The 24,770-nt window shown below is 45.1% G+C and overlaps 1 protein-coding gene across 3 annotated transcripts in view; it reads right to left on the reverse strand.

Moving 5' to 3' along the window:
* LOC149370516 (MAM and LDL-receptor class A domain-containing protein 1-like) overlaps nt 1–24,770 on the reverse strand; it is a 197,706-nt gene that overhangs the window by 16,780 nt on the left and 156,156 nt on the right. For 2 of the 3 annotated variants that reach the window (XR_016285828.1, XM_089562058.1), the window contains 13 exons: nt 24,502–24,656; nt 23,181–23,265; nt 22,623–22,781; nt 21,323–21,428; nt 19,776–19,926; nt 17,204–17,297; nt 15,184–15,294; nt 13,395–13,645; nt 11,537–11,768; nt 9,422–9,544; nt 5,362–5,498; nt 5,014–5,110; nt 461–544 (listed from right to left, as the gene is read on the reverse strand). Coding sequence is in view for 2 of the 3 variants with exons in the window: in XM_089562058.1 (XP_089418184.1) it covers nt 461–544; nt 5,014–5,110; nt 5,362–5,498; nt 9,422–9,544; nt 11,537–11,768; nt 13,395–13,645; nt 15,184–15,294; nt 17,204–17,297; nt 19,776–19,926; nt 21,323–21,428; nt 22,623–22,781; nt 23,181–23,265; nt 24,502–24,656 (1,785 nt within the window). In the remaining variant the exon portion in view is untranslated. Of the gene's footprint in view, nt 1–460; nt 545–5,013; nt 5,111–5,361; nt 5,499–9,421; nt 9,545–11,536; nt 11,769–13,394; nt 13,646–15,183; nt 15,295–17,203; nt 17,298–19,775; nt 19,927–21,322; nt 21,429–22,622; nt 22,782–23,180; nt 23,266–24,501; nt 24,657–24,770 lie in introns of those variants that run through there. The other variant, XM_089562069.1, reaches the window with a different exon arrangement.

Raw genomic sequence — 24,770 nt, forward strand, 5'->3', positions numbered from 1 at the left:
TCGGGTAAACTGGTGTTCATGTGAGATTGACCTTGCCCATAAAATGAGGGCTGCCGACGCTTAGAGATAGCAAGCAACCTGGAGTATTGCACCGTTTAGTGTGAGCCATTTAGCTTCTCACATCGTTGCACAGATTGCAATTTTTCCCGCTGTTTTACGAGTTCAAGAAGTCTAAACTGCTTTTTTGTAGTGCTCTTACTTATTGACTCCCTGTTGGTTGTCCCTTCAATGGAATTGAGGGTACTAAAAGACAAATAAAATTCAAGCTTTGAACGCTTAGCATCGTTTAAAAATGCATAAATATTCCCGGGAAAATGTTTTTCACTTTTTACTTCCTTTTCCTTCTCGCCCTTCTCTTTTACAAAGTGGGTTTAGTGCTCCAGTGAGGCACGCAAAAGGGCGCAGTAGTATATATGCAATATTCAAGAATGTTCTAGCAAACGATGTAATGATGTCTTGCCTGTTGTTGAAGTAACTGCTGCGCCTGGTGTTGAAGGCCGAACCGGAAATTTTGTCGTTGTCGAAGCAGGGCTGGTTGTGGTTTCTGTAAAATAACATTTTGCGTATATAGTCAATCGAGATTTTCGGCACAACTCTGGCTCGTTCTGCGGCAAAAAAGACCTTCACGATCCTATTATGGGGCACCTGATTTGCATGCACGAATCATCAGAGCCTTAAAAATACTGCATGAGAGAAAAAACAGCTCCGCTATTGTTCCTAGGCAAAATACATACAGTATGTCGCGGAAGGATCGCCAGCAACAAGAACTTATGCTGCAGGTGCCCAAGTTGCACACATTAGAGGGGGGGGGGGGGGACCTAGTGGGTCCCACATGAGAAAGTGGGCCTTGAAGGAGCCGCTATAGCACCTACACGGTCCCCCTGTGGGGAATAGGTGGGCTATCCCAAATTGGTCTTGCCCCCGTGTATTCTATATGGATCCCGTATTGGTGTTTCCGGGGCTACGTCATGCCATATTCCTACATTTAGCCCACATCGGTCCCTATTCGGGTACTTGATGCCAGGTGGAACAACAATGTGGGCTCTATGCTCGAAAAAACCTCCGCTAGCCCAAATTGGGCTGCTCAAACGAAACCGCCGTAGGTCCCACGTAGGCCGTGAGAAAGAGAGAAACTTTTATTTGCACAGGTGTCCGGAATTAGGGCAGGTGGGTCCTGTGTGGCCCCAGGTGGGGGCGAAGTTGAGTGGTCTTGTGTTGCTGGGTGAGTAGTTGGGCGCAGCCTGGTAGGAGGGCCCGTGGAGGTGGGGGGAGCTATTTTCTCATCCTCAGAGGACGTGCGCCTCACTGGCGGGTTCTCCGTAGTTGAAATTTGGGCGTGTGGGGTCACATTCCTCGTTGGTGATTAGTGATAGCTTGGAGTGGATAAGAATTGAGTGCATCTGCAATCTGTGGAGCAGGGTGGCTTGCGCTCGGTGGAGGTCGGGGGGGGGGGGGGGGGGGGGGGGGGGGAGGCGGGAAACAGCATCTCGTCCCTTTATGAAAATTGGTCATGTCGACAAAAATCTGGGGAGCTTCAGCAAGGGGTCAGGATCCGTAGGGCTGGCCGCCCGGATTGTTAATCTTCGAGCAAGACGGTCGCCCCCTCGTTTCTAGAGTTGCCCGCTTGGGGGGGTACCCAGATTAGGTTAATTTTGCAGTCGAGAGGGCAGCCGCGCAGTATGCGTGCGTCGGGAAGGCAGATGTAGCATGCCGAGTAATCTAGGATGTCTAGTTTTGAGTCACTGAGGGCAGTGAGCGTACGGCGGTCAGCGATGACCTCCGCAATCGCTGCCTCTTCCGCGGCGGTGGGGAGGGGGCACACCGTGGCGGCAGAGAAAAAAGTAGATTGCGGCGTGTTTGCAGACGCCACGAAGGTCGTTGCATCTTGCCTTGACGCGTGCGCGTTTGTTGCTGTTAGTCGGCACAAGAGAAACCATCCAGTCCTCCGACTTTGCGCTGACAGCGCGCGTCATATCGGCCAGGGAGCATGTTCTTGGGTCGCGGTTTGACATCGAGGCCACTACGTACGTCTTTCGGGAGGGAGGTTGTGAGGTGGAGATCACCTATCGAGTTGACGTTCAGCCGGTCAAGGATGAAGCACCCTAGCATGGTTCTGGAGGGGCGATGAATTTGGGCTGTCTTGCATGCCTCTGTAGGTTCCGAAAGAATGTTGTAATTGCCAAGTTGGAGGAGGTGTTGTGTGCTAGCGTATTCTGACAACCCTAGGACAGCCTTGTACAACGAGTGGATGGTGCTGTTTACTGCCGGGTCATCTTTTCAGCGAAGGTGATAGTAGTTGTAGGAAGTATACTATCTTTGTGGTGAGAAATGTGTCAGTTGTGATGAGAAATGTCCTACATCGGCTAAAGTGGGGCTTAACCCACCTGCGTGGTTCCATCGTGTTATGCATGCATTGTTGTAATTCGCAAATTTGTGTTATGCGCACCCATAACTTGCTCTTATATATAACACGTAATATCATCATCAGCATCTTTAGACAATTTCTTCAAATTATATGCTTCGGCCCTCGCACTCAACTGTGCAAAATAATCAGACCGTGCACAGGAATAACTGTGGCCACTTATCAGAATGCACTACACTACCTGAGGCTCCACAAATGTCATTATAGATCAAAACGCAGACACGGTCTATCCGCGCAACGCCCAAAAAAAAGGTGCGTTGCATGCACAAGGTTCAAGACGGCCTTATTGTGGGCAGCCAACATAGCCAATTTGTCACGCGTTAACAACGAAAATATCGATAGGTTGCTTAGGTACGTCTGACAATGACCAAAGACTTCTCCATATTATGCATTGAGTGTACCATTGGGGCGTATGGGTAGGTCGGCCCATAAAACATCTACATCGGCCCCCTGAAGGGACTGGGTGGGCTGACCGCAATTGGGCTTGCCTCTTTAGAACCCGCGTCGGTCTCGTACGTATTTCGGAGGGGCTAATTGACATGAAAAGCTAACGTTGGTACTCACGGGCTACTCACACGTGACCAAAATAGGAGCGACGAGTAATCTTGGTCGGCTACAGGTATCAAGTAATGCAGGCTGAATGTGGGCAGCCCCACAAGGGTACCTCTATCGAGAAGGCTAAGTGCTAAGAAGTCAAACCCGCTTACCACAGCCACCAACCGCCTTCCAGCGTCGACGACGCAAGGCCAAGCCGCATACGCAACGACGCAATCAAAAAGTCGTCTGGGAGGGGTGCGATGCAACTTCAAGGTGTCAACGCTGTCACGAAACACAAGAAGGGCGAGCCGCAGCAGCACTATCAACACTGATCGAAACCGTAATTGCACACCGAGACCAAAATTCGACTAGAATTGGCTATCGACGACCGAAAAATCTCTGCTGTGGTTTACACGGGGCCAGAATATTCGGTGGCGAATGGAACACTAGCTGCTCAGTTGAGTAAAGTCACGACCGCTTCGGACGGACCACAAATTTGCACTGTAGGAGGGCACTTTTACACTGCAGGACAATGCACAGCACGAGTGACCCTCAAAGGGCATACCCATTCCGTGACCTTCGCAGTGCTACGACTATGTTCCTGTGACGTAATGTTGGGCATGAATTTTCTTAGTAAGCATCAGGCGACTATTAACCTTCAGTCCAATCTCATCACGTTGGCCAGGGACGTAGCCATCCCTTCGATGAGAGCCCTGGCACATATCGTTGTCCTGAGTGTCCTAGTTGAACAAGTGAACGTTCCGCCGCACTCAAGCGTCGTTGTCACCGTATGTGCCATGGAAACCAGAAACATTGAAGCCATCATCGAGGAAACACGGAGATCCTTCCAGACCGAATAATCGACATCGGAAAGGGCTGCGGCCATTTCTGGAATGGCCAATAAAAGTGCTGCTGACAAACTTACTTCAGCCAACAATATCAGCATGTCAACAAACGAACGACGAAAGCTTTCTTAGACGAGCTATCTGACATCGGAGACAGTTTCGCAGTCTCTGATCGAAGCACAGAAGATTCACCTACGGAAGATCTCACTTTCATTAGGACCATTGCATAAGTACAGTTCGAGACAATTGCATAGGAGACCCACGTGGATGCCATAAGCAAATGACCCATGCTTGTGGTTATGACTGCGGCTTCACAGACTTGAGACACTAAATATCTGATCTTTCGTCTTATATAACCTGTAGGCGTACATGATTTACGTAAGAGCACAAACAAGCGCAGAGCTGGATGGCGGGCGATGGCACCATGTTCTTCCATAATTTAATTAAAATCGTGTTATGAGACAGCCTTGAAAGGTTGTATATCAAGCGCCACGAGAATGGCTAGTTTGCGACTAATCTAATATTGTATCCTGAGCTATTAACAGGCCTCTAAGATGCAGTCAACCTCAAGAACGCATTCGCTGATTCCTTGCTTCCTTTTCTAGCGTTTCCTAACTGCTTCATATCTACTCTTCCCACATAGCTGTGCGCTATAATTGAAGTATTTCTCAACTAGAATGGCCAAAGCAAGAGGAAAACTCTTCAAGCAGTAACAGTTTATACTTGACATGACAAAATAATTGCCATTGTACGATCGACAGCCGGCGTCGCCATGTTCTGACGTTCTACTGCGCCTTACCAAGAATTTTTCCAGAACCAATTAAAAAAATAAACTGCTGCCTTAGAAGGCCAACCTAGATAATTATTTAGACTTCAATATTTGTGTCCTGCCAATTAATCGATATTCATGGGGATCTTATCTGCCGAGTCAAAAGCGAATTGAAACGTACAATATTCGCACACATCAAAAATTTGCATTGGTACAGAAGGGTTTTTGCATTCCCTTTAAAAGATGCATTTCTTCATGCAAGCGTAGGAAGTGTAGCAGGGGGCGGCAGAAAGTTAAGTGGGCAGATGAGATTAAGACGTTTGCGGGTATATGTTGGCCGCAGCTGGCAAAGAGATATGGGAGAGGCCTTTGTCCGGCCGTGGGCGCTGTCAGGCTACTGCTGCTGCTGCTTGTGATGATGACAGAAGACAAGCACGTACCTGGTTGAGGTCCCGGTTCGCATTTTCCAGGGCGGACGTCAATGTCATCGATGGCAACATCGCTCGTTCCTCGTCCGGATTGTCCAGTGATCAAAACCTGTGCATGATGAAGGACGATGTATGAGGGCGCCGAAAAACACTAGCACCTCTCCGGCTTTGTTGCCGCCAAAGGTCAGGTGCATAGACAGTCTACTAAAAAGTATTTTTCAAAAAATTTCATCGCTTTGCTATATGGATAATAAGCAATAATTTCAGCAAAATCGTTTTCATGTCGTTCTCATTTTAATCAATATAATCCTTTCAGGCAATGTGCATAGAGAAGCTATATAGTAACTGAAAAATGCTCACTGAGAACCGCGAAGGGATGTTGTTGCGCTCCACAGAAAGCAGGGTCCATTCACTCGGGGCTTGGGCGTGCACTGCCGTGGAGCGGCCGGATGGCATGCCATTCTCGTCAAGGAAAGTAACTGTCAATACTGCTCTCGCTGAAAAGGAAGATAGGTTGCATTTCCATCTGTGAGAATTTTTTGCGTCTCACTACATGTTCTCGATTTGAAGGAATCTTAATTCCACTCAGAATTCCTCAAATGTATCAGTAATTGGTAGAATAGAGATATCAAGGCCGACAAAAAAGGAGAGAATTGACTAAGCGCTTTACTGCACTGAAAGAAGGAAGCACCAATGCGACAGTGAGATGCTGTCAGAAATCAGATTAACAGTTCGAGAACCCGCCGCGGTGGCTGAGTGGTGAAGGCACTCGTCTACCGAGCCCGAGTACCCACATTCGAACCCGACCACGGCGGCCGCGTATCGATGGAGGCAGAAGGAAAAAGGCGCCCGTGTTCTGTGCGATGTCAGTGGAGGTTAAAGATCCCCAGGTGGTCGAAATTATCCCGGAGACCTCCACTACGGCACCTCTTTCTCTCTTTCTTCTTTAACTCTCACTTTCCTCCCTTCCATTACGGCGCGGTTCAAGTGTACGCCGATATATGTGAGACAGACACTACCATTTCCTTCCCGCAAAAAAAAAACAAAAAAAAACAATTACAACTTACCTCGAGACAAAGCTGGGAAGGTGAATACAATTTGGATTGATAGTTGAAATGAAGGTATTTTATGCGAACCTATTAAATAGCCACAACAGTCATGCAACTAATCATAGAGAAGAGGTTTTTTTTGGTTTTTTTTGCGGTTAACGTCCGAAAGCAATGCAGGCTATGAGAGAAGCCATAATGGAGGGCTGCGGATAACTTCAACCATCTGGGGTTCTCTATCATGCATTGATAACGCAAAGAACATCGGCCTGTAGTATTTCGCCTGCAGCGAAATGCGATTGCGGCGGCTAGGATCTTACCAGTGCCTTTCGGGTAGATATAGCGAAAGGTGAATAAAAAAGGAGTTGGATAGGATTATATAGCTGCTAACATAGTGTAAGCAATTGGCTGACACAATTCCACATCGGCGCCTACTCCCGCCTAGACGGCGGCAGTCGTCTCCTCGAGGGCGCACTCTTGACGTCTGGCTCGGTGCGCTTAGTGCCTACTGCATCGCCTGCCTATCCTCTTTCCTCTCTTTCCGACGCCGTCTGGATACCGTTTATGTTTGTGATGTTTGTTTTTCGCGAGTGTGGCGCGTCGACTCATCAACATTGGCGGCGGGAAGCGCAGAGTGTGTGGTGCGCGAGCGTGACGAGCGGACATGCGTGGAACAGTGCGAGCCCTATTGAAGTGAGCGAACAAGAATTTAGTTGTAACTGTAATATAGCCCTTGTTTATTCTCAATAATTTGAGTGTGCGTCGAGGGTTCTTACTTGCTCCCCCTTCTTTTTTTTGTCTACTCTAACAATAGTAGCGGACAACACAAGTAGTGCACTCAGAAAGCTTGTAAACCTTCATACGGAATACCTTATACTTCATAACGCATGTTTCAAGCCTCCCGGAACCATTCATAACTCCTAACACAACAAACATGATTTAGAACGCTGACATGTCTACTGCAATCAAATAGCCGCCCGCTTAATTTATGTCACTAACAAAAAAATTACAGAATTTCCAATTGACTCCTTGGGCAATTGAATGAAGTGCCGGGTTTTCGCACGGAAGGTTATTTCGCATATGTCACACAGGTCACGAATTGCGCTATATAGATGTATTCACAATTTAAACGGCACTTAAGCATCACAGATATACTTGAATAACCTACATATTCAAGAAAACTTTGCGCAGAATAACACAAGACGGAAGGGAGAAACACGTACACACACACGAACGCAAACTTGCAACTTGTCTCAATGACAACTTGTCTCAATGACAGGCTCAGAGAGCATGCCAATTCTTTGGGCTCAAATGGAGCCTCGAACCTGTCATTGCATTGCCATAAATGCAAACACTACATAGACAGGAATAAGAAGAAGAAACAGCAGTGCCACCTTCTCCTCCGTTCTACGGTGGTTATTGGGAGAGCTTCCGATAGGGTGGCCCTGGAGATTGTGGAGGCTCGCGAGATATCTAGTACGGCAGGCTGCGTGGGTAAAGCATCGATAGCCCTTCCCAAAAAAGAACTTGGTTTTCTTCGCGACCGATAACCCGTTTTCATGTGGCAGCTTTCTGGGCATTTCCGCTGAGTTTGAATTGTCTTGTGCTTATCACTGATACTATATTTGCTGTACCAATGTACTCCCACACGTGTTGCACTGGCTATCATACGCTGGCGCCCTTTCTGCTTTTTAAGGCGATGTATCCTTTCCGAAAAATACAGTTGCAAGTTTGCGCTCGTGTTATTCGTGTTGTTCGTGTGTCTTGTGTTATTCTGTGCAAAGTTTTCTTGAATATGTCGCTACACCAACTGGCCCAACATTCTGCTCTACTAAATTGAATAACCTGAAACCTCAGCAATCAAGACGGTACAAATATGAGCGTGAAGGAAGCGCTTATGAATAAACTTGAGAATATATGCACGAACTGTACTGACATCTTAACCATCTGCTGAGAGACGCATAGCAACAAAGGCACATGATTTGGAAGCTCATGTCCTTGTGTTATATTTTTTTGCAAGAAAAGTGGTAACTACCTCAAACATTATCAAGCCAAGGGGTTCAATCTCTCCTACACCTACATAACCGACAAAAGCGACCATTGGGCTAAGGTCAAACGAATGGGGTACAAATCAATACGTCGCAGTGTAAGGCCCCAGGCTGACGATGACAATAAATTCACCTCTTTAGGCCGTTGGACCAAGAAAATAAACGGAAACTCTAGCTCATGACCATAGCCTTACAGCGATAGACCGTGCCATGTACAACATTGCTGCACAATAATTTTGTATATTAAAATATTGGCGATAACACTTGGCGATAGCCAGAACGTTAACAGGAAAAAAATGCAAGCCTGCTTGCGAGAGAAATGCTTATATATTGATTGCTATAGCAAAAGCCGACAATATACTGTGTTCATAACCTCTTTGCCATTAAAAATGGAATTTGTCCATATTGTTCAGTATGGGAACAGCAGAGAAACCCGATCTTTGCAGGTGAAAGGTTTTGAGCACGGTTGCTCTTCAGCATCTTTCCTGATAGAGGCATGTGAGCACACTGTAATCGCGAAACAACCAGCTTTCATCTGTACATGTTACTTTGAAGCTTGATACATAATGATGCTAACCCACAAGCACATTTTGCCTTCGGAGACGAAAATCTACAGCGATTTTGAGATAGCACGTACAGAAAGTAAAGTATATTGCGTAGAAGTGTAGCGCTCTGTAACTTTTGCGCTGACAATCGATGAAGTCGCGAGGAAAAAAATGTAAGAATAATTATTTCTTGCCCTCTCCGTCTATATTATATTGAACGCCAGCTGGTCGTGCTTATGAGGGCTGGTAGTCAGCTTGAGTTGTTATAGAACGGTGTCAGCTTTACAGTTGACTAAAAATGAAGTTCTGCTGACCATGTCTCGATTATTTGCGCCTGGAACTTATAATTGTGTTAAGGTATGCTTGCAAGATGTGGAGTCTCCAGTTTGGCAGTGTAGGCATCGAGATTCGTACGGCAGTCGACGAAAGGAACTTTATGAGCTGTTACTAATGTTGGGAGGCGTGACTGCTGCAAGGTCATTTGTTCTGCTTCTAGATCTCAAAGGACAAATGTGGTGCGTGTCTGGCAGACAAGCACGTTTGATGTGTATGGTTAATCGAGTGCTGGTTGACACCTGTCTAATGGTACACTTACTTCAAGAATGCCTTCAAAGTATGCTGTTTGAGGATAACTGATATATATATATATATATATATATATATATATATATATATATATATATATATATATATATATATATATATATATATATATGAAGACGTCATTAGAGGAGCCCAGTCTAAACAGCTCACGACTTAGGAGAAAAGATATCGAACGTACATCCTTGCTTCATGATGTAGAAGAGCCTGATGCACACAATCGGTCCCAAAGAAATAATTTCGCTTTGCAAGGTGGCAAGACGGTTTGACGCCATGTCTGCTGCATCCAGAAGGAGATAGGAACCTGGAAAGACGGAATTTAGTATATACAAGTTAGTCTTCAAAATATTTATAGGAACTATACCTTCGCACGTGGCACTCCAAAGAACAATATGTGCTCTGCTTTAGCTCGCTTGAATACGCTTATGACCCGAGCGATGTACAATAGCCAATGGGCGTCATATTTGTTGGTGAATTCAAAAGCTATAGTATAGCCTAATTTCACAATAATTTCTGTGAAACGAGCATTAGAGATCGACTGTTTAACATCTAATGCACTTCCTAAATTGCTTATATATATTCCATGAAGTTAGCATAAAATAAAGAATTTCATAACCATCAAAAAATATAATAAAATATTTTTCAAAACATGAGCTCAAGAACAACTCTACCTCGTACTTTCGTTTTTTTCCGAAGCTAAGTACCTCGCAAGCACAGAAAATGAGTGCTATAGTCGCGTCGTAGTTCAATATAGCACATGCGCGTTTTTCAGCCATACCAATAAGAAAGGAAACGTGGTTGTAGAATGCGACACCAAGCCACAGGCCACACAGCAAAGTTGCTTCGTTTCTTTCTAGGACGCGTGGAAACCGCAGCTTAAAGATCCAGGGATTTTAAACGTTATTTCGAAAATTTGCCGGAATTCCCAAGTGGCAAGCACGATATCCCGCGCAAGTGTTCTAAGCATACTTTACCGTACACCCTCGAAATTGGGATCGACAGGCAATCATTGGCTTCCTCAGAAATCAGCGCTACCTGGTCCGAGCCACAATTACCTGCGATGCCATTATGTCCTGGAAGTGTTGGTAGACAGTACTGGTTCCTTTATTGTTGGCAGTGTGACGTAGCATTTTATATTGTCCGCGACCTGGTATCTACAACGTAGAACAGATTGCAAGCCTTGCAGGGGCACTTCTGAGTCATTTAAGATAAGGCACTTCTGGGTTTTTGTTTAGTGGTATATTGAATGGTGACATGAAGAGCAAAATGTTCGTCACCCGTCGATAAAGTCTTGTGAGATGGCTTGGTGAAATGACTTCATTCTGACTGCTGCGGTTCTTATGGGGTGAGTACAGAGTCCGAGGTACTGATGGGGTTGATTGAGGTGTCTGTGAAGACGTGCAGTCGCGGCCCCTGATTCTAACGCAAATATACAAGAGATACCTGTTTTAGATGTCGGCTATAGAAAGAAGTTCACTACGTATATGCGGGCTCCATAATGTAGAGGACGGTCTTGAGGCGGGTCTAATCTGGGAAGGGAGAATGGTGCAATGAGCATAAATGGTTCCTGTAAACGATGTATTGTCTAGTTAATAGGAAGGCTGGCAAGATGGCAGGTACAGGACTGAAGAGCGTTTTGATCAGAACCAGGCGGTGTAAATCCACAGGAAGTGAGGTGAGAAGACATTGATCTGTCCTGAAAACTAACAAAAGTGATCTAAATGGATAATTGAGCGCGTGTCTGGCAGAACATGTGCCCATGACGTTGAGCAGCACCCAGACCGTCCAATCTTGCGTGGTGAATTATGCTGTCATATGCGCTTTTCACATGCAGGAAAGACGCCGCAGTCAAACGCTTGAATTATCTTTGGTGTGGAACGGATGACACCAATTCAGCCAGAGTGTCAATAGACAGCACCTGCGTCAAAACTCGGACATTACAGCATGATATATTTGATAGCGCTATGACAGTGCTCAGTGCGTGTGGACGCGCACTTTCCATCGCTCTGCCGACGCAGCCTGCCAATCCTTTTGGATCGTGCGATGTGATGTCAAGTGGTGATTTGCCAGGACTTAGGGTCTGAATTTGACGTTCGGACTTCCACTCGGTTGGAACTCTACCGCCACACCACGACTTGTTGAAATGGTTCACAAGTGCACCTCGAGCTTCTCTGCCACAGTTTATGCTAGGCCATCGGGTCCTGGCGATGGTCCAGCCAGCAACAAAACACCTTCGGACATAAATGAAAATCGTTGAACGCCTCGACTTATTAATAAAGCCCACTCTCTCTCTCACCGTCTTTTGTCCCTAGGGTGTGGTCCTTGTCGACGCCTGTAGAATTAGACACAGTGTTGCCCTTGTGCCGATACCACTGGGCATAGGAGAGGCCTTTGCTGTTGTACCAGTTGCACATGTCTTCTTCAAACGTGCAGCTCCCTGGGGAAGGACACTCCGTTTCGCCTAAGCTGATGTCATCCACGGCAACAGCTGCGCCCGGGTCCCCGGAGGTAGTTCCTTCGAATACCACCTATCACAAAAGTAGGACCAAGCAACTTTTGTAACACTCGAAATGGGATTGTCAACGTCTGTTAAATACGTGGGGCTCAAGCTCAGAATACTTTAAATAAATCACACATTTATGTGTGTTAAAATTAGAGGTTGAACATAGAACTAAACCATTGAGTGGAAACCGTTCTGTGCCGGCCTTCACAAGTGCAGGAGCTGTCATCTCCAGAGGGAGCTTGCTTCAGGTTGAGAAAGATATTTTTTAACTTGCCGGTCTACTGGACGTGCTATTTGCAATCAAAATGTACGTTCATCTAACCACTGGGATCCATCTGATTGTTAAGTGTTTTTTTGATTAGGAATATGGTACTAATTGCCACCAATTAGGTTTTTTTTTTCGCAATCACTGCAATGTTATTTCGCTTCAGTCGACGCCAAGGCAAGCTAGTCGCACCTGACTAGAGGTTGTAGTGAGCCGGCCAAATCTTTAGCTGGCGTGCGTGACGACCGTGTTTTTCGTGCTCTTCCAGCTTATCACGGGGCAAACTTGCGAAAGTATCAGATCTAAGCACACGGTCACTAAGCCCGTGCTTAATATTGAGCTTTCCGTAAGTTTGCTGTGTTGAAAAGCGCAGAAGCCCAGAAAAAGCGGCAGTCGCGGCCGCTAGCTAGAGATTTAGACGGCTGTATATAGCATTTTATGATCTTCACTATGCCCGCCCGGTCGCTTTTGTGATGAACGAGTGCGTCATACAACCTGAATTTCTTTTCCTTCAAGAGGTAAAACTTGAGCAACAACAAATTATAATACTCGGAGGTAACAGCACAGCTGACTATATTTTACTTCTTTTGGCAACATATGCAGTCTAAAACTTCTTACTTTTGCCTTGAATGTGACAAGCAAAATGGGCGAAAGGCGAATGCCACGCCGGTTGGAAGTACACGAAACTTAGCACATGCTTCCACACAAACTTCTTGGTGATTATCAAGGAGTAGGCGCAAGTGTAATTTGCTGACAGCATACAATTCATTTTCGATGAAACATAACTTTCTTGGCTGTTTTGCCAAAGGACACTCAAGAGCACTTAGCATTTTTTAGTAGTGTTTCTTTGTAATCATGAGTCGCCACAAGATCGTGGCATAGAATTTCGTAGGATCGCTAGTCCTCACACCGCCAATATTTCGGACCCTGAAGCGGCCTCTTTGTGTTCCGTTACGTGGCCGTTTATAGCTCGCCCTCCCAGGGCTGTGGTAAAACCAAGAATAGAAAAAGTTGTGGGCATTAAGGAGCTCAAGTTTCAAGGAAACTATGACAGGCGTCATTCTAAATAGGTTCAGGAGGAAAACGGCGCAAAAAACGTGGACAAAAGAGAGAGAAACACGACAGGACCAGCGCCTTTCTCTTTCTTTCTGTCTCTCTTTTGTCCACGTTTTTTCCGCCGTTTTCCTCCTGAATCATGAACCAACTAGCCCAAACTAGAGTTCTTCTAACAAGGCTTTGAACAGATTTTGAGTACCAGGGCTTCTTTAACTTGCATTAAGTATCAACATAGAATATTTTTCTGGCCTATTGCTTTCTAGAGATGACAGCTTGCGTACACGACAAAATATTTTTGAAAGTATCGATTATGATATACAGGTCACTCACATTAGTTGTTTCTGTTTTGTTCTCCAATGCGACAGCCGCTGAGAACCAGTGCTGAACGGGAGCATCAGCCTTCGTTGCGAACCAGAGGGATTCCTCCTCACGCTCGCCAGAAACACGAGTCACGTTCAAAGCTTCGGCCGAGCTTCCAGAGATGAAGAACCAGAAGCGTAGGCACTTATGACGTGACCCGTCGTACCAGCCCTGCGGGCTTACCATGCGTCCACCAGGCGACAGAGCTAGGGCAAAGCGACCTGCGGGGAAGTTATGCGAAGTATGTGTGATAAAAAAAGCACCAAGCTGACTGTTTCTTTGGTTTTGGTTATTGGTTTATTGGGTTTTAACGTCCCAGAGCAACTTAGGCTAAGAGGAACGTCGTAGTGAAGGGCTGCAGAAATTTCGTTCACCTGAAATTTCGTTCACGAACGTGCACTGACATCGCATAGTACATGGGCTTCTAGAATTTCGCCTTCATCAAAATTCAGGCGCCGCGGCCGGGATCGAACCCGCGTCTTTCGGGCCAGCAGCCGAGCGCCGTAACCACTGAGCCACCGCGGCGGGGCTCTTTGTTTTGGAGGAAAACACTAAACCTCCTAAGTACGTATCTCAGCAGTACTGGAAACAGCAGTTGCAAAGAACACATGTGTGGCATTTCTTGTGCTGCTGTAAAAGTTGTTGAGCGTCAGTCAAGTCGAATAATCCATACTAATATTGACTTACACCACTTGTTTCGGTGCAAAAAGAAGCATTGCGCTTGACGTGCACCATGGGTAAATGATTTTAGAAAGAATGCGTTTCCACTAGTGCCCGAATATTCATTGCCGCCTCAAACAAAGATGTCAAATGTTCACAAATGCGAGTTCTTTTTGCACACACGAGCACATTTCGGCACCAGTAATTCATGAAGCGTGCTACTAGTATGAGCTCTCCTGAACCACTCCCCACGTGACCTGCACCGCAGAAGCAAAGTTCGCAAAGATCTTATTGATAAAATTTTTCTTCATATTTAAAAGTGATGCATCAGCGTATGACAAAAAAACACTGAGAGTGTGCTCAGTGAGCCCAGGTGTTCTATGCAGGTGCAACAAAGCGTATTGTATTGCTATTGAAAACAGTTAGCGTTGCCTGTGACTTTGATAACTCTAGCAATTATAGTAATGTCCTTCAGCGTGCAGGGCTTTCAAGTGTTTTGAAAAAAGAAGATACAGCGGCAGGCGCTCTGGGTCACGTGGTTACTTCACACAAATCTCAACGCGGCACAATGGTGGTGCATGATGGCACGCTAACGTGGGGGCGTGTGCCGAAGTGGCTGAGTGACATTGTTTTGGTTTTCGTGTAATCACGTTACGCACCAGATTCGACCCAAGGAAGCTCATTAGTATGAGCTTCAGTCTCCTAATGCTCCTTCGCAATGCGTAGCAGCGGCGATTGTTGTGGTAACGTCGATCGTAGCACCAGTGGCGTCTGCCAGTATGGAAAATAGTTGGCGCTAGGCGCCTTGAGTGGTCTCTTTGCCCTTGCATTTTGTGCGATATATCTTTGCTTTTTATCTTTATTTTTTTTTGCTGCCAGGATGTGGCGCAGGTATTTATCAACGACTAGGCAAAATATATGTGCACACAACGGAACTGCGTTACGTTCATAGTTAATAACGGTAGTGTCGGTTAGCGAACTGGTTCGCCATAAAATATTTCCAGTAAGCCCAAGCAACGGTGTATGTCCTCCTAAAAAGCGCGGTGCAGCTTACATATGATTCGATCCAAGTTTTATGTTTTTCAGATGCTATTCTTACCTGAAGCTGACTGAGTGCTGTAATCCGATTGCGGCACGAGCACGCTGCTCCCGCTGGTCCGTTCCCAGTTGTGCAGTTGCCAGCCACAGGAATCGGACTCGAAAGTGCACACTGGTTTTCAAAGAAGAACACAAGCCAAGAATTGTTCTTAAAGCTGAACTTACTGCATTAGACGTGAGAATTATGTCCAGACATAATTTAAATGGAAGGTATATTTCTTTTTTTTTGCAAGCAAACACGAAGTTTAGTTCATGGCAGTTTCACGAAGCGACAAGCTGTAAATCTTGTGCAAATCTTGATCTTGAATTGGATCTTGATCAGTGCATAGTGCTGAAGAAGGTAGCATTGAACCTTCCCTTGTAGTTTGTAATAAAAGGATTTTTTAAGCCCTCGGTACATATAGAGGTTGTTGTACTTCTGTTTCTTTTTCTCGACATTCAGCGGACGTTTTCTCACGCTTCTGCCCGAATGAAGATCGTTTGTTTTTGGCTAGCAGTTCGTTCCACACATTAATTACTAATGTTTATCGGCAATATAATGCCCTGTTCCTATTCTGTATGAAGTCACTTCGAGTTTATCGTGGGTTTGTCACCCTTAGCATTCAATGTATCAGTGAAGAAAGGTTTAATGCTTCTTAAGAAATGGTAAAGCACTTATAGCTGTGATTCGAGAAAACATTGGTGTGGCGAACAAAAAAATTGTAAGAGCAGTGAAATCACAGATTCGTAGAATAAAAATGCAGGTTGAAATTGATTCCTAAAAGATGGGTTTTCATGTTATCGCTCCACTGTTGAGCAAGGCGGTGGGGCATCAGGACGGGGCATCCACATCAGTGGAACTTCCGCTTTACAGTACTAATAGCCAGAACATGACGCCTTTTTGTGTCACTTAAGAAAGGTTTCGAGTGTCTTTACATGCAGTGGAGAAACCTTCGCAACGAAGTACCTGACAAAGGCAGGGGTTAGCAACGAACAACGCTAATGCTGGGAGACGACGTTTGCTGAGGATATGAAACCTCCTAGTATGCTGAATCCTGTAAGGCAGCTGAGCGATACCTCAAAACGCACAGCTGCGCTACTTAAAGGGTACATAGTCTCATCATGTCCTTCGGCTTTTCTCTTTGTTAATTATCTGATCTGACTGACTCTAACTCCTGCTCGGTAGCCGCCGTTTCGCGGCACGCACGTAAACTGGCATTTTCCGTTAAAACCGGATTTAAATAGTTGAATTCGGCGTACTTTGATTGTTTTTTTTATGTTCATACTGAACCTTCGCAGCCCTAGTTATAGAGGGCATTTCACCTAAGATTTTACACAATTTTTAAAACTGGGCTTCTTGAGTTAGATTAGCGTTTCTTTAGCATAGCACTGTCAGCGGTGTAGTACATCAGAATACAGCTAACTAATATTGAATAGATAACTTTTAACTATTACTGTTAGGATCCTTGTATATTGAGAGATATCGAGCCCACCATAACTAACATCCATATCAGTTTGTAAAATATCGCAAACGCGGTTATCCTTGACGCTGTGGCCCAACAAATTCTGGCTGCATCGCGCCAAAATACATGCGCTTGCGAGAAGCTTGCAGGCGAAGCATCCTCTCCTGTGCACGTAACTCATGGAAATAGCCAAAATATGCAGGGCCGCCACGCTGAGCATAACCGCGTTTTCAAAATTCTAAAAACTGATATGGGTGTTCCTTACGATGGACTACACGCATCTCAATAATTAAAGAGCCCAACAATAAGAGCTAAAATTTTACCATTCAATATTAGTTAAACATGCTAGTTAGCACACCTTAGCGGCATTTGGATGTACTATACCGCTGATAATGCTACGCGCAGAAGCCCTCTTCTAAATAAAAAAGCCTATTCTTAAAATTGGGTCAAGCCTTAGGGAAAACACTCTGTATACCACCGGTGTATAGATGCATAAAGCTGCGCCGTAGTCATATTTAGGATAGATTTAGAATAATAAATAGTAACCTTGTTATTGTAGGACGAAATATACTCAAATACCTTTTCCGTTGTCACATGCGCTGTCCTTGAGAACAAAGTTGTCAATTGCAATCATACCGGGATTGCCGGCGCTCAAAATGGCTTCGAAGACAAGCTGAAAGAGACATGTATTGGACTGTAAATACAAACTTTTATGTAAATTAATACGCACCGCCAAACAAATTTCAGTTCCAAGTAGCTTGGTTCAAGACATAGCACAGGGAAAAATAATTATTTTAAGCAGCTTGTGTGCTGGTCATTTCGCATCAAGCATACCTGTTCAATGTATAAAGTGGGGCGGCGGCTTTTTCTGCTACATAATTTGTACTGTGTGCAACAACCACTCCGATAATCTGAGAAGCAAATGGCTGCTGCAGCTATGAAAGCATAAGCATGCATTCAAAAAACAACATGGACCGTTCCCAGACAGCGGTGAAGCCAGCTCTTCTTATTTTCATTGGCATGCCCACCTTAGCGCAGTTATGCTGCATACGCGTATGTGTATTGTTCATGAGCGTGAAGTCTCGGAGTCAATCACAACCACTATGGCAGGAAGTCTTCATCTTCCACTTATGACTGAGCACGTTGTTGGTGCTGCCAATGCCCAGCACTATGTTTACTCTCGACTCCTGCTGTTTAGGCGCTCGGCTGCTTACCCGAAAGACGCGGGTGCGATCTCGGCCGCGGCGGTCGAATTTCGATGGAATCGAAATGCTAGAGGCCCGTATATTGAGCGATGTCAGTGCACGTTAAAGAACTCCGGATTGTCGAAATTTGTGGAACCATTCACTACGACGTGCCTCATAGCTTGAGTCGCTTTCGCACGTTAAACCCGCACAAACCAAACCATCGTGTTGTTCAGTACTGCTGTAGAGAATTAAATAAAGAGAGAGCAAAACAGCTGCACCACAAATGAGCAATCAGCGTTTTACCATTGCGAATAAATAGTCCAAACCCTTACTGCAATGCTGTGCCTAACGTTTTATTTAGAGCTTTCAGTTTAGTGATTATCCGTTGCTATATTTCATAAGAAATGGAAGCCTTAGGGGCCGTTGCACGCGGAAAGTGTGAAGTACATTTCGAGGCAGACGTGTCGTAGTGTACGCAACATTAGCCTTCAGCTATGAGACTAAACTCTTATCAAACGCACTCTCTTCATTGAAACTAGCATCCTCTAGAAATTTTAATTCATGAAATGATGTACCAAGGCACGAGACAATTATTGAATGCCGATTCAGGGTAGCGTAATGAACTGCAATAAAGTAAGATTTATTTATTATTACTTTCAATACAATGAAAGCAGTGTTAGGATAAAAGTGCGCTGTCTGAACGCAGAATTGGCGTCTGCAGATTACAAGAGGTCGATTAAAAGCTGTGCGTCGCACATGCATGCAAAAATTTCGTACAATATTTTGTCTTATAAATTAACTGTTAACCTTATATTGCGTTCCTCATTGATTAGTAACGGGTTCAATACTTCGCGCATGATTGTTAGCGTGAAAAAATCTGTGTACATGTGTTTTACTAGGACAAAAAGCTCTCATGACTTTGCATATAGCATTAGCGCCCGAACACTCGCAAAGGTTTTCGAACATAAATATCGCAGTGTTTACTGGAAATTTCTCCTGCAGTTGTCATATAGATTACATTACAAGCAAGGCCTCCAGGCTGCTTAGTTTTCGATATGCTCATATGTAGCATACCAACATTAGTCCAGTAAAAGAATATGCTCGTGTCTGAGACCCTTGGCTGCAGGTAGATATTCATAAGGCAGAAAGAATTAACGATTTGGCTGTGCGATATGTTAATGCCAATTATTCTGAAAAATATTAGCGCCCCCAGTGCAAAGGATAGCCTTGGTTGAAAACCACTCCAGCAGCGAAGGCAATCTCTGACTAATACTTCTCCGCAGTGTATTTTACGAGAAAACTGGCATGATGGGAGCATTATCTGCGCAACTCAGACTACATCTTAACTCGTCTGGATCATGCCTACAAAGTTAAAGCGATAAGATGTAAAACGAACTTCTTCAGGATGTCTTTCTTCCCCAAACAATTCGCGAAAGCAATAAACTCGCACATCATATTGCTACTACTACCTCTACTGATGCATTTTATTCCTCTTTGCAAGATGTTCATTGTAATTAAGCCCTTGAGTCTTCTATGGTTGTAATAGGCGTGGCTCCTATGTTTGTTTATCTTTTTTTTTCAGTGATTGTATATGCGTTTGCTTGCCTACTTAGTTTTACTCGCTTTTCCTGCTTTTATCGAGCGTGTTTGTGGTGGCTTGCCCCCCTCCCCCACTGTAATGCCGCACGGCACAGGGGGTATAGTAGTAAAAGATAAATAAATAAACTTTCATTGCCTTTTTCTTTTACTCTTTGTTCAGATGTAATGTGCGTTTAAACTTTTTAACCACCTTCAACCGTTCTGCTGATGTCATGCGAGTCGGCGACTCAAGTATAAAGGACAGAACAGGATTGCTGTTCCTGCTTAGGCGTCCGTCATAGCCAAAGTCTTTTTGGGTCATTAAACCCTCTAAACCATTAACCATCTTCCTGATTTTTTCAATTAACCTAACTAATTGCTCGCACCTGATGAGGATCTTCAGAGTGGAGCTGGACCCGCCCTTGCTTCCAAGCTTTCCCTTGTGGTCCTGCGCGGCTCCACACTAGGCTTGTGGATGCGTTTTCTACGCGCCGCAGGAGGTTGAGCTGGCCCACGTTCGGGTGCCACATGTTGTACCTGTGAAACGAGAAACAGACTATTTATTAGCACAGCCCCATATCCAATGCCTAAGTATCACTCGCTGACTTCCGATGCCAGCCAAATCACTATTCTACTCGCGGGTTTGTAAATACGCGAGGGAAAGTAATCGTGAGCTTGTGAAACCAAAAGTAGCATTACTAAAAAACAGACCTCCAACCTCCCGCCAGCGCGTAGAACGAGAATAACAGTTCATTTTTAAATTTGATACCGCGCAAATTCGGCCAAAACTAACACGCGGAAAGCCTTTCGGCACTGAGAGGCTATAGACGAGCTGTAAATTATATCCACTCAGTACCTATGTTCTAGCATATTGAAACCATTTTTTCGCTGGTCGGCTATTAGGCGTGCCTGGAATAATATGTATTGAGTTTTTTTTTTATTAACAACACTTTTTTGTAATATAGCCTGCCAGAGAAACTTCTCCTGCTTTATTCGTCCCTTCTTTTAAAAAGTTGTGAAACTTTTTGCAATGGCAAACAAGGTGTCGTCAATATTAAATTTTATTTTTTCACGATGTATTTTGTTTTAAGAAAAAATTCGCAGATATGCGGCAATTCTTATCCTTTAAGTGCAGGCTCCCCAATGCATAAACCGTATTTTTTGGTGTACACTCCGGGGATTATAGACGTTTAAGATGAGAATTTTTCTAGTAAAGGACAGTCCACAGGCGCTGAGTATAGAGTATATTCGTTTTTTTTTTTCATAGCCTAATATATTACGAAACGTCCGATGACATTCTAACACGATGTATTGGGACATTTGCCCTCAGACCGCACGTTGAGCTTTTGTTCACTGGCACAATTCGGTATCTCTATTTCGAAGAATATGAACCTGAATAAAGGTCTGCAGGCGTGTGGAGGAATCCTGGAATGCGGTCCCTTATCAAGTCATCAACCATGGTTTCGTTAAAGCCGGTTTGCGGGCGGCTACGCGAGGCGAAGGGGAGTAACAGAGAAGATAACGGAAGAAAAATGATTACGACTATTCTCACGACCTGGAAACGATAGGTGGGTTTAGCTCCTACAGTCCCGGTTATACTAATCGCCGCGTGAAGGTACATTTATATGTGCGGATGGCACGCCACACCCTTGCGTCCTGTGGACCGAATGCAAAATTTATTGCGGAGATAACTGTATGACATAAGTGCTTTAATACTGTTATTTTCTTCCGGCTCCCTGCAGCCCGGCACATAACCACACTGTAGTTTTTCGCCAAAGTACACAAAATATACTGTACATTTTTCCCCATTTACTTTTCACATTCAAGCTGATCAGGTTTGATCGGTGTGCTTCGAGTGTATCCTTCCTTTTTAGTTTCACAGAGTTATTACATCTGTAGGCTGCCAAGAGAAAAAGCACCAGCGCGCTCTTACCAGAATGTGAAGCAGCGGCCAGTGCTGGGTGTCGGACTCATTTTGGTAGACACCAGGTGAGCAGTCCTCACGTTAAAGAATGCATTTCGGGCGTACATGTAGGCGCCTGCAGAGAGGAAAAGCGCAGAAGCGTTTTGCAATACTGTCGGAATATTTATGGCGCGAACTGTTAAAGCGGAACTGCATAGCTTTTCGATATCAACGAGCTTAATAGAGTCGAAAGTCTGAAACTTGCAGGTGAAGCATGCGAAGCCTTTTTGGGCTAGCACTTGATATAGTGAAGTAATCGCCGATTAAATTCCGGACGCCCTTTAAGCTTTTCTGCAGCGCACAACGCCAAGTGGGGGGCGCATGGCGACGTCATCGAAGGTATCGGTACATTTCCAGCGCCCAAACGCCTGTTTTGAAGGGAAAAACCAACGCCACCGAAGGCAAACCCAGCCGAGTTTGTTTGGCAGCGTCTAACGAGTCAGGGCAGGTTGTGGCTGACGACAGCGGTAATTTGAAATCATACCGTCCGTGACGCCACGCTCAATTTCTTTGCACTCCTCCGGTGGGTTGAGGAGAAGCGCAAATTTCAGTCGTCGATTACGCCACTATTTTAAATGCCAGTTCAAAAACACGTGGCATGCTTCACCTACAGCCTATATAGGTTTGAATTCTTGAATATCGCGGAATTATCAAAAAAGTGCTGCAGTTGCCCTTTAAGAGACATTTTATTTGTAAGTTAATTTAATTAAATGTCTCGCGCTAGGCAATATATGAGGTAGTGGGCGTTTCAAGGAATATAAACATAATAAAAACCACCGTTTCCCGACATCAAGACGTCGTCCTGCGTAAGCGCTGCACGTATCGCGCATTAAATTGAAAGAACTTGGTCCAATGCTTCCAGGAGAAGACACCTTTTCAAAAAAACCTAAGCTAGGCCAAGGGTAACGGAATCACGCTTATTCACAGCTGTTACCAAACGTAGCATCCAACGAATGACTCGAGCGAGCGAGCTCTGTTTCATACGAGAATAGCTGAAAAACTATGTCAAAATTACGTTGCAACGTGTCGAAAATTACCCTGCAAAGTGTTGTTTCCGAGGAGTTTTTCTCCTGCTAAAGAAAATCGGCAGCGGTTATCAACGTTTAGCTACCACTACTCAAAAGCGTCCAGGTAACAGGAAGCATTGTATTCCAATACGCATATCATAGAATACAAAACGCACTCTGGATAAATGAAAAATACTCCCAACTCGTTTATTACGCGACTTCTCCGTTTCTCAACAGTAGTTTTTAAGGCGATTAGCACTCACCTTCTTGCGACGCACTCTCCGTTGGCTGCCATTTAAACACAGGGGCTGAGGAGCCCCCCGCAAAGCGGGTCCAATACGCGTCAGCATTCATACTCTCGGGAAACCAGCCACAGTCCATGGGATTTGAAAAGTCGCAGCTAACGTTTGTTGTCGCCTCCCCTGATGAAGAGAGATGTTTATATGTTTTCAGAAAATGTAATCTCCATCCTTGGCTTCATGGGCATCTTTCTATGTTCAAGTCACTTCTTGCAGTACTTTACGTTACTACTGAATCCAACATCTCTTTGCGATGAGATAATTGCCTTCAATAATACACAAGTGAAGTTTAAAATCTCCTTGGCCGGAAGCAGCAAGCCGAGCTGCTGCTTCGGTTCAGCCGACGTTACTAGGAAGTCCAAGAGGGGAGCGGGGGATAAGGAAGGAGTGCATATGTAATTAATGCTTCCTTGCTTCTTCATGTGTTGCCGTTGCCCAGGATTGAACACTGAAACAACAAGCAATTCCTGCGCCATACTCCACAGAATTGCAATCATGCTTTGAAAAGTTCTCTTCACTTACATCCTTCGCTATGTGCGTCTGGATGGCAGTGCAGATACTCCGGATGATCTATGCTCACGCCTAGGCTGTTTGTCCGGTAGAAAAACTGCAACAAAGGACATGTTCTGACAAATCAAAAGTGATATATTTCTCAAAATCGCTTGCATTCTAGACATCGCATAAAGCGTTCCACTGCTCTGAAAGACAAGCGAAGACTACGCCATTTATTGAGCGCGTTGTTTTCGCATTCTAAATGCGAAGAAAAGAAAACAGATCTTGGTGCCAGAGAGTATAACACTGCGCAAGACAGTTATGGCTTATAAGCTGGAACGGATAGCAAGAACCTCAAATATGAGAAATATTCGCTGTCAATAAAATAGTTTACTCGAATTCATCCGCTGATGCTTGAAACTGACAATTTGATTTACATAGCTCTTCCAGACGTGAGTGAAATTACGGAGATAGGGGCCATCCGGAACGCATGAACAGATCCTCATTGATTAACTGAGAGCATGCCATTTTGCTTTGTTTTTGCCGTTCTACTGTGCTAACAGCTGGGCGAATGCGTTTTAGTTAGCAAAGGACAGATGGCACAACACGCGCTCTAAAACGTGTACTTTCACAGGGTGAGCAGTTTTACGGACCCCACTGGGAGCTGCCACGTGGATGAGGTCCGTACAAGTTCTTCAACCGAAGCGGCCAGGAAAGAAAGATGAGGTAACATAGAGAGGGGCAGTGATGGGAGAGAGAAGGGAAGAAGCAGGGCAAAAAAAATGTAGAGGCGCTGTCACAGAAAGCGAGATAGAACAGCGAGCGACCCCCACTGGCGTGCGATGTTCCTACTTCGAGCCGCAAACACCATTGACCATTTGAGCCGGCCTAGTAAGCTCTATGTTTTTGTTTTGATAGCGCTGCAGCTATTAAGAGAAAGTTCTTGGTGATAGTGACCTCCATCGACGTTCCATCTGCGGGCGGCTAGGGAAGCAAAATAAATATCAGAAAAAGCAGCACACGGAGATAACGCAGTATCTGCCGGGCAGCACTGCTAGGATTAATGTGGAGGACGGTAGTCGCGCTCATGAGGCTCCACGTCGGCCTAGACAAGACGAAGTCGTAATCGGCGCTGAGCGACAAACAGGTGGGCGGCAAAGCAAGACCGAAGGACGGAGGGCGACGGAGCCTTCGAAGCCGCAAGTGCGTCGGCAGCAATACGGGTAGGGAGCAACATCCACTCGCAAGCGGCTGTTCAGATAGAGTAGCCTGAAGTGAAATAAAGCTCATTAAAGTTAACATCGCTTTTTGTCTAGCGTATATAGGCCAGTCATGCACCGATAAAACTTACCCTGGCTCCGGCGTTCCAATTTCCGACCCTCACGACGGCCTTCTTCCACTCGCCTTTAGACGTGCTTCCGGATATTGATTCTAAGGGCGCCATGGTCACGCGTGTGGTCGTATTGGTCGCTCTTTGCAGCACACCGAACAAGAGAACTGCGAGCCCTGCAAGTGCAAGAAAAAAAAAGCTGCTCTCTTAATATGCGCTCCTTTAGTTAGCTTGGTTAGCAGATTTTGTTCGCTAAATCTTAAATTTATTTATTTATTTATTTACATGAT

Source organism: Amblyomma mixtum, chromosome 1, assembly GCF_055824585.1.
Source record: "Amblyomma mixtum isolate Tamu chromosome 1, ASM5582458v1, whole genome shotgun sequence".
In the NCBI taxonomy this organism is placed as follows: Eukaryota; Metazoa; Arthropoda; class Arachnida; order Ixodida; family Ixodidae; genus Amblyomma; species Amblyomma mixtum.